We start from the raw sequence: 18,416 nt of genomic DNA on the forward strand, positions 1-18,416 counted from the left end.
TCTTTATCTGACTTATACTCTGTCCCTGTAACAGAGGCTACAGATACTTTTTTTTTTCTTTGAACATAAAAACTAAAAGATCGTTATGGGAAATCAGTGCCTTCTTCCACTTGTAGAAGCGGTCATAAATGCAGGGAAAAAAAAAAACATTACTGATAGAAAAATATGTTGGCATCAATACTGCAATATTTGGCTTTTCCTTTTCTTTATTCCCACCTTCTTCATACTCTGTAGAAAGAATTCTGACGACCATGTCTCCTACTGATTTTTCTATGGAATTTATACTTCATATCAATATAGCAGCCTCTTGAAAACTCGTCATCTTTTTTTAATTCCCCATAGATACTTTTACAAAGGCAGAAAATTAGTGAAAATATGTTTCCATGTGCTATAAACAAACAAACAAAAATCAACATAGAGCAACTTTTTTCATCTTTGTAAAACAAACACTTGCATGTCAGATAGGAAATGATTAAACTTTAACCCACTTTGGAAATAGAGATTATTTTTATACCTCCTCCTTCCAATTGGAACAGACATGTTGCAGTATTTCATCTAGAAAAGTATTTTAATCAGGATATACTGTAGTCAGAGATCCATACGCAACAAATAGAGAAAAAAATTGTCAGAACTGTCTGTAGCTTTTATCCCCAGTTGCAGATAGCGTAGGTAGATCCAGTATCAAAAGATCTGGGAAACTAGCATGCCTATGATCTCAAACACAGAGCACTTTTAGGTTAAGCTAAGATGATGTCTTCCAAACCTGTCATTAAAAACTAAGTTGTTCATTTTGTCGGTAAACCTAAAGCATCAGTATGTTTTTATTCAGGGCTATTCTTAAATTCTTAAAAAAAAACAAACAGAAATGACAAATACCTTTTTCAAGAAAATAAAATATCATAGGTTATGAAAAGGAAATCATCACTCTGATCCTTTCAGAACTTACACAGTTATAGACATTTACCTTTCAAGGATAATTTTTATGTTATTAATGGCAATAGATGGCAATTTTGGTTAAAATCAGCTGTTCTCCTTTTACTTATTTACAGGGTTCACATCCTAAATAGATCTAAATGGAGCTGTATTTGTGGCCCAGATTAGTTTCTTGAAGAATTATGTACCAGGGGAAAAAAAAAATCATTATTACTTCTTAAATAACCTGTTGCTTGTCTTCCCTGTGTTTCTCTTGGCCTTTCTTGCTTTTTTTTAACTGCTGGCTTTGAAGTCCTTTAAAAGTGTGGGGGTTTAGCCAAATGCATGTGCAACTCTGAGGTTGCTCTCCATATGTGGCATACCATGCTCAACACAGTGGCATTATACATTAGTCTTTTGGTAATTCTGGTACTACGGCGGATATTCTATCTTCAGTACAAATTTGCTCTTGGGAGTTTTGAGTTTCCTTCAAATAAGTCACATTTTCAAATTGACTTAGTTGTCCAGGTGTTCCAGAAAAGCTAGAAAAATCATCTTTACTTCATTTCTTTAACTCATCAGCTGTTATAAACAGAAGCTGCAGCTTTTCAAAAACCTTAGTGGTTTGAACTTCAGATTTAAAATAAACTTTAGAACCACAGACCAAATCCTAGGATGACTAAGTTGGTCCTTACTAGGTACACAAACACACAGCTCATGTTTTCACTACAGACAACTTTCTCAAACATGATTCTTGTACCTGGGATGTCACCTGGATTCTACGTTAAACATTAAACCTCAAAAGAGGTTTTAGCTTGTGAGGTTTTTTTTGTTGTTGTTTTGTGTGTGTGTGTGTTTCTAAGCAAACAGGAACTTACTGATGCCAACACTCTCCCCCCTAATTTGCTCTGTGGTAACAACATGACACCAACAGGATGTCAGCTTTAGAGCTTCCCTTAGCTCTGCAGGATTGGGTTTCAGCAAGGATGTTTATGTGCCATTTGTGTAATGCCAACTAATTACAGCAGATTTCCCTCCATCTCTGCATACTCCAGTAATCCTTTACTCATCACTGCCATTCATGCCTGTGCTGCCATCGTAACACAACTCACACGTTTCTGCATCTAAGCTCTGCATGGAGAAGTAGATGCTGGGTTTATACAGTTGCATTAGAGACCACTTTATTAACACCCTGGAAGTTGTTGTTTACTGTCTGGCCAAGAGAGGCTGACCTTCCCCGGCAGCATTCCTCTGCCCAGCCCTGTGCCCTGCCTCCCGGACAAGTTCTGCTCGGGTCTCAAAAAACACTCCTCACCCAGAATGCAGCCTCACTTGCGCATCCTCCCAGATTCCACAAGTGACTCTAACAGTCAGATGAGGCATTATGGTAGAGCCTGGTCCCTCTCACAACCCTGCCTGGGCACCCATAATGTCAGTCTAAGTATCTGGCTTTCCCTGAGGCCAATCTGGTATCTGTTTGCTGTAACATCAGATGCTGGTGGTAACCAAAAACATCAACTCTGGCTAGAGGAAATTCTAGATCTCATTTTCATAAAACTCCACATGCTTTCAATTTGAATCTAATTAACTGCTTAGAAAAATCAGCTTTTATGGTTTGTTTTTCCATTCCTTAAAGTCTCAGCCATGCATAAAGCAGCTACACCATTAAGAAGCTCAAAATATTAACTGAATCATCTTAAACCACCTTAAAATAGTCCCACTCAAGTCAATGCAATTTGCTGTATCAGTGTTCAAGATAACATATAGGTGTACCTACAGACTTCCTCTGGAAAGTGGGAAGGATCTGATGGAAAACTCTTTTACCTTGAGGCCAGCCTTTTTATTATCTCAAAGTTCAGCCTTACTATAATATTAGAATAACTATATGGGTATGCTTATTGCCAGAATTAACAATACATACAGCTTATAAAAAACATATAGTAAAATGGGCCCTTATCTCTCAAGTAGAGCTCCAAGGTACCTGGGTCACACAAATTAACATCTCTTCGCACAAATACACTCCACACACACACACACACACATTTAGAGGCAATTGCCATGTCACTGACCAAGGCAGGACCCAAATTCCTTTCACATTTCTAGCTTACTCTCCAAGTCTGTTTGCCAAAACTGTAGCTAACCATAGACATGCTTTGCACATTTTTAAAATACTAATACACTGTTACTGAACTTAAAACTCATTGAAAGTATTTTAAACCACTTGCTATGCAGATAGGATTACATATGTGTGCATTTACTCACACGCACAAAGCGTGCACAAACAGGCCCCAGTAGAAGTTGGTCACTCCCACGTCAGCCTCAATGAAACAAAATATTTTGTCTTGCCAAGAGCAACTAACAATATTAGATGAAATATAGAGGATTCTTTGCACCAGGGAACTCTAACTGAAAGTGAGATCATTAGCCTTGATCACAAGTATCATCACAACCAAGCTGCTGAATTTCAAAAGAAAATATCAAATCTCTTTAAGAAGGAAAAGAGCTGCCACTATCTTCAAATCCTGATCTATGATCTGTAGAGTGGCTGGAGGCTCTAGATTAAACATAAAGATCATAATTTGATAAGAAAACATACCTTCAAATATCACTTCATGCTACTTTCCCAAGGCTGCAGTCCTGAACATACTGAAAGCGGGTCAACACTTGCATTGGAGATGTATTTTAGCATGACTTACACAAGACACAAGCAATTATATAGATTAATTTTAATTAAAGGAGAATGTTATTCTTCATCATACTCAGCTTGCATATTCTACTATGGTAAGCACTTCTGTACCCACAATATAGCTAACAGTACATGCAAACATAACTTCTTTCTGGCTAGCTTTGATATGGGGTTCAAAACACCAGGAAGAAAACAAAATTCACATGTATTCAAGTCATCAAGAAAAGCTTTCTTGAAAAAGAAAAACATGTATAACTATTCTACAAGTACTCCTAAAAATCTTCTGAAACAGATTAGATTAACAAAAAGGTACTCAGTCAACCCACATTACCATCAGTTGCTTTAGGTTAGAATTGTGATAGGCAGAAAGTTTTGTATTGTGTGTTAAATCTCGCTTGTAGCACTCAGAGATGCTCATTTAGTTATGTCAATGGTGGGAGGGAGAAGAACACTTTATATTAAGATTATAAAGTGTTTCAATTCATTATTATTTCACCCATCCATGCTGTAGAGATAGGAAACACTACTCAACTGAAAATACTCAAATCTCACAACCTTTTGTTTATCAGAAAAATACTTTCTAGAAACTGGAAAGACTCAACATATCTAATGATCTTCATGTTCTGATGTGTATTAGCTGCTCTATACTAGCAGCAGGTTGGCTGATGTTTAGAGTACAACACAGCAAAGTCAAAATAAAAAATAATTTTAAAAAGCAGCGGAAAAGGAAAACACTAGAGAAATTTACATAGAAAATGTAGAAACTGCATAGTTAGGATAGCTTCCTGACAAAATAAAACATAATGTTCAATAAATTGGAGTAAGCAGGAAAAAAATAACTGAGCGTTTTTTTGTAACACTATTAGTCAGCTCTTTGGATAACTATGCAAATATGTACAACCAGAACACGTATCTGTTTTGCCTTGAATTAAACTGCAGGAAAAGATGAATCAGATTGAATCAGAGCTCAAAAGGCTGGTCCTTTACTAAGTTTGGCATGGTGCTTGAAAGAGATAGGGAGATCCTCGGTTTACTGCAAAATATGCAGTCACTCCACAGGCAGAAATGAAGAGCTGGCTGCTCTTTCTGCATAACAAAATGCTGTATCGTTCTGGCTGCAGCCAAGCTAGGACTACGTTCAGCAGGCGTGGAGGCAGCCAGGAGCTCTCCCACCTCTTTGTACCTCCTTTCCTTGAGCCACGGCTCTTGCAGGGTTCATTAAGAATCAAATTACTGTTACCGCATAGGCCTCATTGAGGTGGAGTGGAGTTTATGAGGACAAAGTGACATCATCATTCAGGCGCCCCTTTGTGAGTCAATCACTCGTTTTCCAGAGAAAATGTTTTGGCACTGCATTCAGAGCAGGATACTAATAAAGGACACACATTTTACAAAAGACAGACAAATGCACACCCGGACAATGACTGCCACATACTAAAGAAAACTTATCTAACCATTACAACACATGGTTATGGCTTTTTTTTCTTAAAACAAGCAGATGATTCATTGCTAGATAAACACTAAATACTACAGAGTGACCAATCTGGAGCCTTTTCTTTTTGCCTCCTTGCTCTTGACATGTAGCTTTCTTTTAGCTGATAAGATATAGTCTAGAAGGAACCTGCAGTCTATACAAAGAGCTATTATTTTCTGAGGACAAACTGTTAAAAAGCAAGTTTTTCTCATTAATACACAAAGGAACTTTATCTGTTTTTAACTAAAGTCTTTCTTCCTCCCTTTTCTCCCCAGTGCCAGCTTCAGAGAAAGACTCGCTCTCTTTTATCCAGCAACTTCAGGGAGAATTACAGAAGCTGCAGCACTAGAATTTGGCCCCGAAACAGTTGATTTCTTTTTCCTCATAGTAACAGTGTTTCACTGTATTGCAGTTCATTCTAAGTACTGGCAGAGGAAAAGACAACTTGCAGGTCTACCTTTTTCAAAACCTCTGCTTTATGAAGTCCATGTTGCAAGTTAAAATACAAATGGACTCCTATCAAACCGAAACTACCTAGTGTCATCACTGCACTCAACTCCTCCTTGCTCCCATCCCACAGGTTAAATATGAAGCAATTAACCAAAATGTACTGCAGCCCAGATGTATGGTGCTGGCATTAAAAACAGGGGCTACACAATATTACCAAGGGGCTCCTCCTGAAATTCTTCCCAGAAACCTTAAGAAAATTATCCCAGACAAAAATGTATTTCTTTATTTGAACTAAAACTACTCCACAACAGAGCATAAGAGCTTGCTCAGACTCATCATGGGACATGCAGTAAAACTCCTAGTGCCTATGGAGGTAAGGTTACTTTGACACAGCTTTTGTGCATATCCACATCTGGGGTGCAAAGACTGAAGTACAAAGCAAGCTGTCAAACTATCTATACTCAGCAACAAAGCCTGTTGCCTAAAAGTGTACTTTCCTTGTACACTGCTTCCTACACTCTCTTGCAGATTCAGGGTAATAGCAACTTTTGCCAAGCTGAAAACAACTATACCCTAAGAAGCTTGAGCCAAGCTCCGGAAAAACTGACAAAAGAGGTATGTTTAAGATAACACACACACACACACACGCATATATATATATATATATGTATATACACACCCATATAATTGCTACATCAGGGATCACTACAGCAATACTGAATAAGAAGTATTTTACATTTAGCTGGTCCCTTGCAGAGTCAGCACCTGAGTTCAGCATGACACACACAAGAAAAAGGCCACATTCATCCACGCCCTGTCTCTTATTACCCTCTCAGAAGGATTGTAGAGTGTTTGACAAATATGGGAGAGTGCAAGGGAGGAGATAGAGAAACGCAATTCATTTAGAACCAGAAAGTGGTACTAATATCTCACAGTGAAAAGAGCAACTATGTTTGAGATGAACAGACAAAAGCATTCTATTACTAGGAGGTAAACCATGTATGTGGCAAGTAGAGAGCAAAACAATGTAGAGAAAGCCTTCATGCCTCAGCAAGCAAGGATCACTTCCATGAAGGGAGGCTGAATTCCGGTCGCCAGTCACAGCGCATGCACCACTCATTCACACACACAAATTCCTAGCATGAGCACCATATTATTCTGCAACCTGCCCAGAAAGCACAGTTATTTAATCATGTCTTTATACATGCCCAACTACCTACTAACGAGGCACATAATGTTCCAGAAAAGGAGGAAATAAGCTGAGGTAATATACATATTTAGCCAGGGGGAATTCCACCGTCACGGATTCTGGGAAACTTAATACTAGTATAAAATTAGTTGCTTTAATAAACAGAGCTCATATGTTACTCACTTTTGCACAAAATGCCTTGGCTATCAATTGCTTGCTTGCAGATTCCACAAATTTTGGATTTCTTAAAGGTCTTATTTTTGAAGGTGTGAGAACTTGAAGTTGCTTTTTCAGGCTGGAAACAAGAAAAATAATGTCAGAATTTTCCTCAACTTTCGAGGGTTACTTTTAAATTATATATAACAGTGGTATATCAAGAATAGTAGTATGACTAAATGTACTATGTCAATAGATAAGGCAGTTTTTCTAATGTGAGAATAAGAGCTTTTTATTCAAATGTAGGAATCCACAGGTACTTCTCACAGAGCAGACCTTTGCAAAATATTTTCTATCATAATCATAGAATCATAGAATGCTTAAGGTTGGAAGGGACCTCAGAAGTCATCTAGTCCAACCCCCCTGCTCACACAGGGTCACCTAGAGCATGTGGCATAGCGCTGCGTCCAAGCGGGTTTTAAAGATCTCTAAAGAAGGAGACTCCACAACGTCTCTGGGCAGCCTGTGCCAGTGCTCTGTCACCCTCACAGTAAAGAAATGCTTCCTTAAGTTCCTGTGGAACTTTTGGTGCCTCAGCTTGTGGCCGTTTCCTCTAGTCCCATCACTGGCCACCACTGAAGAGAGGCCGGCCCCCTCCTCCTCACTGCCTCCCTTGAGGTATTTATAGACACTGATCAGGTCCCCCCTCAGCCTCCTCTTCGCCAGGCTGAACAGGTCCAGCTCCCTCAGCCTTTCCTCATAGGACAGATGTTCCAGGCCCCTAATCACCCTCGTAGCCCTGCGCTGGACTCTCTCCAGCAGCTCCACATTCTTCTTGTACTGGGGAGCCCAGAACTGGACACAGTACTCCAGATGTAGCCTCTCCAGGGCTGTGTAGGGGGGGACGATCACCTCCCTCGACCTGCTGGAGTTGCTCTTCTTAATGCACCCCAGGATCCCATTGGCCTTCTTGGCCACCAGGGCACACTGCTGCCTCATGGTCATCTTGTCATCCACCATGACACCCAGGTCCCTCTCTGCGGGGCTGCTCTCCAGCAGGTCACTCCCTAATCTGTACTGGTGTCCAGGGTTATTCCTCCCCAAGTGCAGGACCCTGCACTTGCCCTTGTTGAACTTCATGAGATTTCTAACCGCCCAGTTTTCCAGTCTGTCCAGGTCCCTCTGGATGGTAGCACAGCCCTCAGGGCTATCAGCTACTCCTCCCAGTTTGGTATCATCAGCAAACTTGCTGAGGGAGCACCATGTGCACCATATCTAGCACCATAATCCTAGAAATCTTATAGTGAATCCTCTGAGAGCAAATGCAGAATAATCTTCATGTTATGAACCGACAGCTTTCTAATCTAAGGCCTTATCTACATTAAAAAAAAAACCCTAGTTCACCTTAATTTATTTAAATTAAAAAAAGCAGTGTGTCTATCACAGAAACAGATTTTATATATCTTATACAAATACTTTTTAAAAATTTTTCAATAAATAAAATGTGAAGACTGTGCAAGGTAGACTTTGGCATAAATTACCAACTTTAAAAAATATTTCTGCTTCTGTAAAGAAGCATTAGAAAAGTACACAAGGTTAAAATAATATTATCTCCAGTGTGCCCTAGTAACTGGCATATCATGTTAAAATATAACATATTTTACACAATGAAATCTCTGATCAGGGACAGAACAGCAAAAGTCAACACATTATGCACTATGTATTTTATTATATGCTGTTACTTAAGAAACATTAGGTAGCATACTGAATGGGGTTACTGAAAGCATTTTACTGAGACAGTGCTCTGTCTTCCCCAGAAGGGTGTAATGACCTTCGGTTTCACTGGCCAACCTCTAGACAGCAAAATTAATTTCAAAATTGCAGGATAATTAATCTTCCTTTTCCTTGCATTAACTACCATTATGGTTAACCAACAAAGTGATTACATGAAAAAGGGTAATATTTCATGGGATGGACACGTCCCTTGAGGAAAAGTGCAAGGGCAGCAGTATCATAGAGATTATAGGACACAGCAGATCTTTAAGGCATATCAATAGCTTATTTAAAAATAGAAAAACACTACCCCATCATCCTATGAATTTCCCCAAATAATTCTTTGCAACTCTCACTTGCATTTCACATTTGGACATTTACTGTCCTTAATCTCCTGAATACCATAACAGAGCTTGCATTGAACACTTCAGCATTTGCACTGAGCTACCCCATAGTACCCGTGTCCAGCTGCCCAGAGTTGTCCCTTCCCACACAGCCAGGCCATCACACTGCTGCTCCTCCATCCTATGTCAGAAAAGAGAGCATCCAGCATGCTCTCTATGCCCAAGGCCCTAGCAAGGGAGAAATGCAGCATCTCTTTGTAGTTTTAAGGAAACCACCACATAGCTCTAGGCAACACACTTACCTTCTCCAGCCACATGTCCAACACAGCTGCTACGCAGGCAAAAGAACAGCTATAAAATTGATGCATCCCAGGACTCAGCCACCTTCCAACTAGTACATTCACAAGGCTAAGAGGAAGTTCTGAAGTTTCTGCAATTCATGTGGTGGCATGGGAATCTGGGCAGGCTCAGCCTCTTAAAGCCCAAGAGCTCTAGCAGGGACCTCTAGCTGCATCTCAGGTCAGGTTCAGCAACAGTGAACCTCACCCATCTTCTGCTCACCTTCAGGGAACACTGTCTTAGTATTAACCTCATTGTAAACTCAAGGTAATTAGCAGATTTCCATAAACACTTGGCATTACTTAGCTTGAAGGAATTACTTAGAAGGAATAAAAATTAGGCTCGACTTTAATGAAATTCTTCTACCACTAAAACTCATTTATCAGCACAATTTATTGAAAAACACTGTCAAGAAGTCTTGAAAGGCTGAAACACTGGAAAATTTGAGAAACAAATTTGAATTGCAACTTAATTAAACATCAGCTGTAGAAGCTGAAATCACAAAACTTTCCTGAGTCCTCAATTTGTAAACCTGCTGCTAGCATTTGTGTTGTGACACTTCATACTAATTGAAAGTTGTGATCATAATCATGATTAATATTAAAGCATAGTATCAACAAAAGGAAGAGTTACACTCAGCATTATAAAAGAACATACCTGATGAGAAAAAGATGATTATTCCTGATTATAAAAAGACTTAGGAGGTTAAAAGCACAAATGTTATTATATCCAGGCAACTCCACTAATCTGACCAAGGATTCCTCTTAGAAAAAAGATCTTTGTAATAGCTTTTGTGTAGAAATTAAGAAGCACACATATTTTGCGTTCCTTCTTCATTGTAAGCACATTCTATCATGGGTTCATCAAGGAATTTACTTCAATAATTAATTTAGGGGATGCAGCAGTAACAAGCATCCACACATAATCTACTGTGAAACAAAGGCAAGCCTAGGTCCAATTTTCCTTGTTGCCACCTAGTACAGCTTTCACAGCTGGACTCTTCTGAGGAAAATGCTAAGCAAAAGAAAAGAAACACGGGAGGCAGCAGCAATACTCCTGTTTTCACAAGGCTCAAGGCTGGAATCTAAATTGCACATAATTGTTAGGGGCAAGAATTGGGAGAGTGCAGAACCACAGGTTACAGACTTGGAGTTTTTTTGCTTGAGGAAGAAGCTGTAATTATGGATGATCTCAATTGGCCAAATTATGAGACGTCTCTTTTGCAAACAGCAAGAATTTTTTTTTTCTTTAAACCAGACAAGGAAACATTTTTGGCCAGATTCTGCTCCTTACAGCATGTGGAAATCCAGTAAGGGCTGAAAGTTTATCCCTGGTTCACACGAACATAACAGAGCATAACAGATCATGTGAAGATTTAAATGGACATCCTCACCGACGAAAGATTTCAAATACTCCTCATCACCAAAGAGTTGAGCTATGTAGCAACACATCGATCATTGGGTTAAAATTCATATCAGCTCTCTCACAACAACGTAGGATTTTTGAGACACATCACATTTTAAGATGAAGAAAAGCAATTTAAGCAAAAGACAGACTTCAGATTTCAGTTCAGCCAATATCAACTACAACACTCATGATGGACAATTTGCTTTTTGGAACTACTGATACCGCAATTTCTCCTTGGCACTAGAGACTCAAGATTGGATTGTTACATCTACAGAACAGAACCAAGAAACTCTTGTTAATTTTAACTTCATTCGTATGTTCCAACTCATAGGGTACAGCAGTGATAACGGCTCACGCTTTAAAAAGGTAGTCATAGTGCTTAGATATCTTCATCAAAGAGTCAAATAAATATTGTAAAACAAAACCTGTTCAAATAGTTTCCAAGAAAAGCATATAAGCACAATCACATTGACACATGTTCAATATAAAAAACAAACTGAGCTCATCATTTACTACTTCTGCAAGACCATTTTTCCTTCAAAGTTTCCCAGGCAGTAATTGCATTTATCAGCAAACAGACTCCTAATTCTAAAGAAAAGTAATCAGACTTTTAAATTAAATGATTACTTTGTTTGGAGGAAAAAAATTGCAAAAATTATTCATTAGTTCTTTATTTCCAAACTTGTGATAATCCATATTATATATTCCAGCTAAAAGAAAATTATTGGCATGGGTGTAAAGCCTATCAGTTTTCTCTATGCCAGAAACTACTCCTACTGAATTATGTGGTCTGTAAACATCCTCTCTGTCCAGCAGAAAAATCATAAAAACAAAGACTTTTTATGTTCACTTCCTGCCCACAGCCATGCTATGTGATCCTTGTTCTCTCCTCTCCAGCTTACCAACCAATACTGCAATTTCCTGAGATTCTGCTCACGCACTCTTCTATTCTCCAAGGCAGTTTTCAATCCACGGGCTGATATAAAGATTATTATTAGCATTATTTTAAACATGAGGGGTGTGCAGCAACATCAGCAGTGTGTTAAGAGAAAGGGTATTGCATGCTGTTGCTCCCTCACATACACCACATGTGCATAAACATATATGGCAGCAGCCCTTCAGGCAGAAACAACTTTAAAAAGCAGTAATTAAAGCTCTTTTTTTTTTTTTTTCCACTTCCTCTCCTCCCATCTCTTACATAAATTCTATGCAGCAAAAATCCCATATGGTTACTAGGCAGTTACTTACAGCTCCTGTGGAGAAATCAAAGAAGAAAATCCCATTAAGGCAGTAGCAGCTTCTCTGAACAGTCATTCCCACTAAGCAGGTAGTGATGAGACAGGAAATTTCATGGCAAAGCCATTGTAACAGTTGGTATTACTGATACTTCAAAATAGCTTGGATTTTTTTACATGGCAAACAGTATTTTTTATTAAAAAAATAAAACAACAAATAACCCCGCCTTCAACTCCTAAGGCAATGTCCTCTGTTCACAGAGCTTTCACGATCATGAAACTATTTAACGGTACCTACTGTACATACGGGCCAAGTAATAGCGTATCGCCTACCCATTGCCTAAAGTAGCTTTTGGAACAGCTAGTCTGAACAGAACATTTTTGGGAACTATAATAAGGACCTATATCAAACTCCTATCAACAAACAATGAGGAGGAATAAACACTGAAGAATTTTCTGAAAGGGGTAAACACTAACATATGAGGTTCCCTGCAGCTCTTCTCTATGAGAGTAATTTCTTGCAAGACATTTCTTGCAAGAATTTCAAGCAATTTCTTGCAAGGTCCTCTTACAGCAGGTACAGTATTTGAGCCAAATGACATTAACTGAATACTATATATTAAGTACATACATAAGTACCATCACTGAATATACACATTTTTGCAGCACCTATACTATATAACTGGAGTACAGAATGGTGGCAGGCAGTGAAGAACTAAAAAGGATATTTGCACAGAAAAGCTTTCACACAGACTTATTCTGAAATAAGTCATTTCTGGGTGGTTTAGAATTGCCACATTCAGCAATTACTCCTATAGTGAGCAATGTATGTTATATATATATACTTGCATACACAAACATGCAATGATAAAATGTACATAAATGCCTATTTATACTACTATCATTACCATTTACCAATTACTTTTGAAAGGACTGAAAAAACAGATTTGTTCAATATCCTGCTACACGCTCTTCAAGGCATTATAAACAAGGAGAGAGATGTAGCCCAAGGCGGCAGAAAGCAACTTAAGACGAGACAGCCTTAGCCCACCCACTGTATTATACTCCTGCCTCTTATTTGAGTCTCTGTGACTCAAACGAGGACAAATGGAGATATTACAAGAGGAGGAGGGATGATTGTCCATCTCGGTGATTTCAATTAGGGAACATGGATGTGCAAAGCAACTTCACAAATTACAAAGCACATCAACAGTGATCTTCAAGAAATACAGTTTAAAATATAAGGTAAGCCTTACTAGGTCCTCACAACAGTCTTCACAGCAGCGCTTCATCGCCGTGTCAAAAGGAGCATTTAAAACAAAAAAATAGGAGAGCAAGCTAGTCCTGACACTTTCCATGGATTATCCCCTATTCCCTGCCATATTAGGGAAGCTGAAAGGTACTGCTCAGTCCTCTTAACACTAGCATCCTCTTAACAGTGCCTGTTAACAGATCTGTTTTCCACAACTTTTGTCATATCCCTTTTGAACCCACTGGTACTGTTGGTCCCTGCAGTTTTGTATGGCAGCAAGTGCCAGAAGGTCACTACCCACTGTATAAACTACCTTCTTTTGCCCATTTTAAAACAGGCTCCTACTAGTTTCAGTAAAAAACCCTTTGATCCTGTGGGATCTGATGACCTGCTTTGCATTCAACCTACCACTATCTTTATGATTTTATTTATCTCTATCATATTCCTCCTAACCTTCTGCTTTCCAAATTGCAGAATCCCACTTTTTCAGTCTTTTAAACAAGGAATAGCTGTACCATTCCCTCAGACCACTTCAGTTACCCTCTTCAGTACAACCTTCCATTCTATTGTATCTGTTTTTATACACAGTATAAAAACTGTGAGATGAGAATTGTACATAATACTTGAGACAGCAGAATGCCATGATGTCATTTATCAGCAAAGTGATGTCCTCTGTTCTCAGGACTTATAACCACTTGCTAGTGTTGACATTATGACTAAATTTTCCTAGGCAATGTAAAGATGAAGTCCTTTCTCTCAAAGGTTTGCTCAAAACATTTTCTAGGTAAATGGTTTTGGGAGATATATGTGTAGATTCACCTTGTGGTTTCCAAATTCAAAGGAATAAAAGACTAATCTTTCATGACATGTGAGCAAGATCACTTCCAACAGATTACTGTTTTAGCTTGTAACTTTTGAAATCTACGTAGCTCTAAACCATTAAAAAGTGAAGGATCAAGTACACAGAAGGTAACGTAAAATGTAAAAAGCAGCAGCAGAACAAAAGTGGCCTGACGTGGTTCTGGATTAGGAACCATGGCCACAATCCCAACAGAAAGGAAACCATGCAAGGAAAGCACTGAAAAAATGCAACAGCAGTAACCTTGCTGCTCTGGTGAGACAGACCATCAGTTACATCTCTACCTCCCTGCTTGGCACCTCAAATTTTAAACACAATAATTTGGGAATGTTTCTGTCTTTGCTGGTTTCACAGACACCTTCCAGTTATAATCTGGCTGAGATTTGAACCCAGAGGTCAGTAGGGCCCACTCTGCCTGGAGGTAGGTGACACCCGCTAAAGAAAGTCAGCATCCTCAGGAGTGCACGCCCATCAGTGGCTCTCAAAACCCTTCATACAAAATGGTGCTAGCTCTCACATTTCATTTTACCAGTTTTTACACTTTTGTTTCTATTTCTTCATTCCTCTAGTGCACATGAATCTTTATGAGTGGAAAAGCGCCTGTGAGGAAGACAGAAAGCCCATTAAAACAAGCGTTACCCTGCACATTGGAAAAATTTTTTTCCTTCTCATTGCATTGGCAAATCAACACTTTGTTCTGTGTGGGAAAATACTGTACAAAAGAGATGCCTGAAAGCAGCAAAGGACTGCATACATCATGAAAGCTCAGTGTTCATCAATGGCCTTTTTTTGTTAATTGAACAGGGCTTCACATCTCTGAGGCTGCAACACTGAATATGTGGGATTTCCAATCTTCCTATGATAAAAGGAGAGACAAGAGAGACATTTGAAGATTAGACTCCATCTCTTCAAACAGGCACAAAAAGCTATTTTTGAATACATCTAGTTCATCCTCAGGTCACCAAAAAGTATTGATGACAAAAAAATAAAAAATCAGAAACATCAGGAATCTACTTTTGAAACATTGTCAGTTGAATCTGTTAAGTATTCTTTACCTAGAATCCCTAAACAAGTTTCTTCCTACTGCAGCTGAGTGTTTGCAGCTATGCAAACTGCCAAGCACGAGGCGCACATGTCCATGCAGATTACCTCAGACCCGTTCACAGAAGCAGCAAAGGCGGTGCCACAGAGCAGCCCTAATGTGGCAACCCTACTGTAATGTGACGCACTCAGTCACAAGGGTGAACACCAAAGACCTGCTGAAAGAATAAGAAAGAACTAAATAATAAGTATGGGATTGATCCAAATCAGCAGAGCAAATGAGGAAAAGAACGAGCAGAAAAGGTCAAAGAGAAACTGGGCTGGCGCCTGGAGAGACAGCAGCAGCTGTGTGTCACAGCAACGAGCAGGAAGAACAGCTGAATGGGACAGAGATACGCATCAATAAATCAGCTGCTGAGAAGAGGGAAGTGTACTATGTAATAGCGTGTGAGGAATATTACATAGTAGTATTGTGAAGAGCTTTGCACTTCCACATGGGTAAAGCTGATTGCACATCTTGAGCTTTCCCTTTCACCCTCCCTGTCTTCATACTCAGACTCAGGTTGGTGCTCAGTTTGTGCAGGTACCCACATTCATGGGCCATCAGAACTGTCACCTTCCAGGTACTTGCTTACTCATCCTCACTCTCCAGAAGACGGAAGCATCCAGGCCAAAAAAACCCACAACCAATCAAGCAAGTTTATTGCCTGCACATTTTATATCTGAATGCATTTATTAGCTGCAAAAGAGTCATACACACTGGAAGTTCATACATCATGGCAATGCCAGTCATTTATCAAAATTTAGCCTCCTAATACTGACTGTATTCTAATAATATAATGTACTCCTCATAATCTGGTTGTTTCAGTTACTTTAACGACGGAGATGAATTTATAATGGTGGGGCAAAGTCATATGTAGTGCTTGAAGGTAGTCTCTTAAAATGCAAGAACAGTTAGTGCAGGCAGTTTCTGGTGTAAGCATCAAACCTGTGCCACAGGCAAGGAAACCCAAGCTCATATTGGCTCTCTGAGCCAGATCTCAAGCCCCATTCAAGCACCGGAGCAGCAGAAAGGAACAAGAATCCTGTCTGCCAGACCACTGACTGGTCCTAGGTCAGTGCCTCCAACCACTGCTGCCCAGCAGCTGTTAGCAGAAAGGAAGCTATAAAGGTGAAATGATAGCAGAGGAGAGATCACCTTCCCCCCACCCCAACACACCAGTTCCCTCCTCGCTCATTTCCTTTGAGGAATCTGTTGTGAGTTAGGCTACTTCGATGCCCCAACATATGCTTTTGGGATAGGCATCAAGATGTGCTGGTGTCCTGAATATCAACATGAAAATCTGCAATCCAGATCCAAATTGCCTCACCTCATTAGATTTCTTTTTTTCCCCTTTCTCTCTCCCTTTTTTTTTTTTTTAACTAATTCATTAAATAAGCTTATCAATGCAAAAAAAACCCAAATGTTCATACATAATATCCAGAGTATTTTAATTCCTCAAGTTAAAAGATGCACTCAAGAACATACTACATTTAAATACCATATGCAAATTTGACTAGTGAGAAGCATCTCTTGGGGGACTCTCTTTTTCTTCCTACATGACCTTCATCTTCTCTGTATCTTCTAAAACATTTCAGAGCTATTCATATCAAAATGTTCTAAATGTATCTTTTCTAAAGGAAAAGATGTTTTCAAAACATCTGTTTTGAAAAGCTTATTAAAGCACTCTGTGGGATTTCAAAGTTACCTTTAAAAAAAAAGGCTGTTCAGCAATGTTAACATTATCAAAATCTAGCAGGTCAAAGAATTTTTTACTGTGTTCTTCACAGATTTCTAGAACTTTTTTTATTTTCTAAATTAAAAAAAAAGAACTTTCTATATGATAGAAAAAGGTTTTATTACATGAACAGTAAACAAATATTTTTAATAAAATCACTTCATGTATTTGCAGAAAGCAAAATAAGACGTAAACAGGACAATCTAAAAGAGAGAAAGGAACTGTTGTGTTCTTTAGTGAAACAGAGATCACACACCCAACATCTAACATTTCTGACTTGTTATTCCTTTGAATTTACATTTCTGACTTGTTATTCCTTTGAATTTGTGCTAGGCATTAATTAGTTCTGGCTAGCTCTAGTTAAGTTTACAATCCCATATCTGTTGTGATCTGCACTATTGGAATTACACATCCACATCCATAACTATTTCCTTATTTTATAAAGTTACCTTACTTTACATCATTAGGATCCCCCCAATCAGTAACCTGAAACTTTTTTTTAACATAACTTAAAATAGGCATATTTTCTGCATGTCATTAAACCTGAAGAACAAAAATTATTATTTTACAAGATTTTGTATTTTACAATTAAATGAGTGAGGGATAAAACTGAATGCTGCATGTTGATTGTACACTTTTTGGTATAGCTTCATTTCTTTCACTGCATCTAGTTTCTCTTCTTTGATACTATTTTATTGAGTTTTCATCATCCTTCCTGTCAAGCTATAATAAACCATTTTCAACAAATTGCGTCAAACTAATTTTACACAGACTTCTACAAAAAAAATTCCTTACAAGACAATCTATGTGAGAGTCCAGTATCAGAAATGTTTACACTGAAATCCAGCTACAGGATGTGATTGCATTATTTTCATTGGACAGCAGATGACTCGTGCTAAGCCATTTATTTTGTGTTTTTTTCCTGGTGTTCATTTGTGGTCTTGTCAAATTAATCTATAGGAATAAGTTGATGAAAAACACTATTTCCAAGGATAGATTGGGCATATCTTTTCTTTATTCTTCTCTGATATTATAAGATTAGCTGTACCCACCACTCTTAACAAACAACTCACCAAATGTTTATTAAATGATAACACATAATAAGCAGAAAGTCTTCATCTGTACTTATTTATATTCCTCTGACGTTACTAGAGATGATACTGTACAGAGTCCATTCCCACCTAAGTCCAAGCAGGTAACTAAAAGAGAATTTCAAAGGAAGTAAAGACCACACAAACTAATAATGTATTTTTACTGAAAAAAATAAGGAAATAAAAGAATAAAACTCACCCAACAATACCAAAGCTTTTGGTTCAAAATACTATTCACGCAGTAACACTTCTGTGATGCTCACCTACCTAAATAATAACAATACTCCGCCTTTCTGACTTGTTACTCCCAGACATTAATGTCTAGTAGGAATAGGAAAATGTCTGTCTTAACATGTGACATCAAATGGTTAAACTATTATGTGGGGAAAAATAATTACATAAAATGCAATTGCTATCTAATTCAGACCAG

General features: G+C 38.5%; 1 protein-coding gene across 2 annotated transcripts in view; it reads right to left on the minus strand.

The window, feature by feature from the left end:
* Window positions 1-18,416, minus strand: part of TNS3 (tensin 3) — a 265,746-nt gene that overhangs the window by 155,635 nt on the left and 91,695 nt on the right. For both annotated transcript variants that reach the window (XM_026033704.1, XM_026033705.1), the window contains one exon: window positions 6,895-7,006. In XM_026033704.1, coding sequence (XP_025889489.1) covers window positions 6,895-7,006 — 112 coding nt within the window. The remainder of the gene's footprint in view (window positions 1-6,894; window positions 7,007-18,416) is intronic.

This window comes from Nothoprocta perdicaria, unplaced genomic scaffold, assembly GCF_003342845.1.
Source record: "Nothoprocta perdicaria isolate Ctin4 unplaced genomic scaffold, notPer1 scaffold_131, whole genome shotgun sequence".
Classification (NCBI taxonomy): Eukaryota; Metazoa; Chordata; class Aves; order Tinamiformes; family Tinamidae; genus Nothoprocta; species Nothoprocta perdicaria.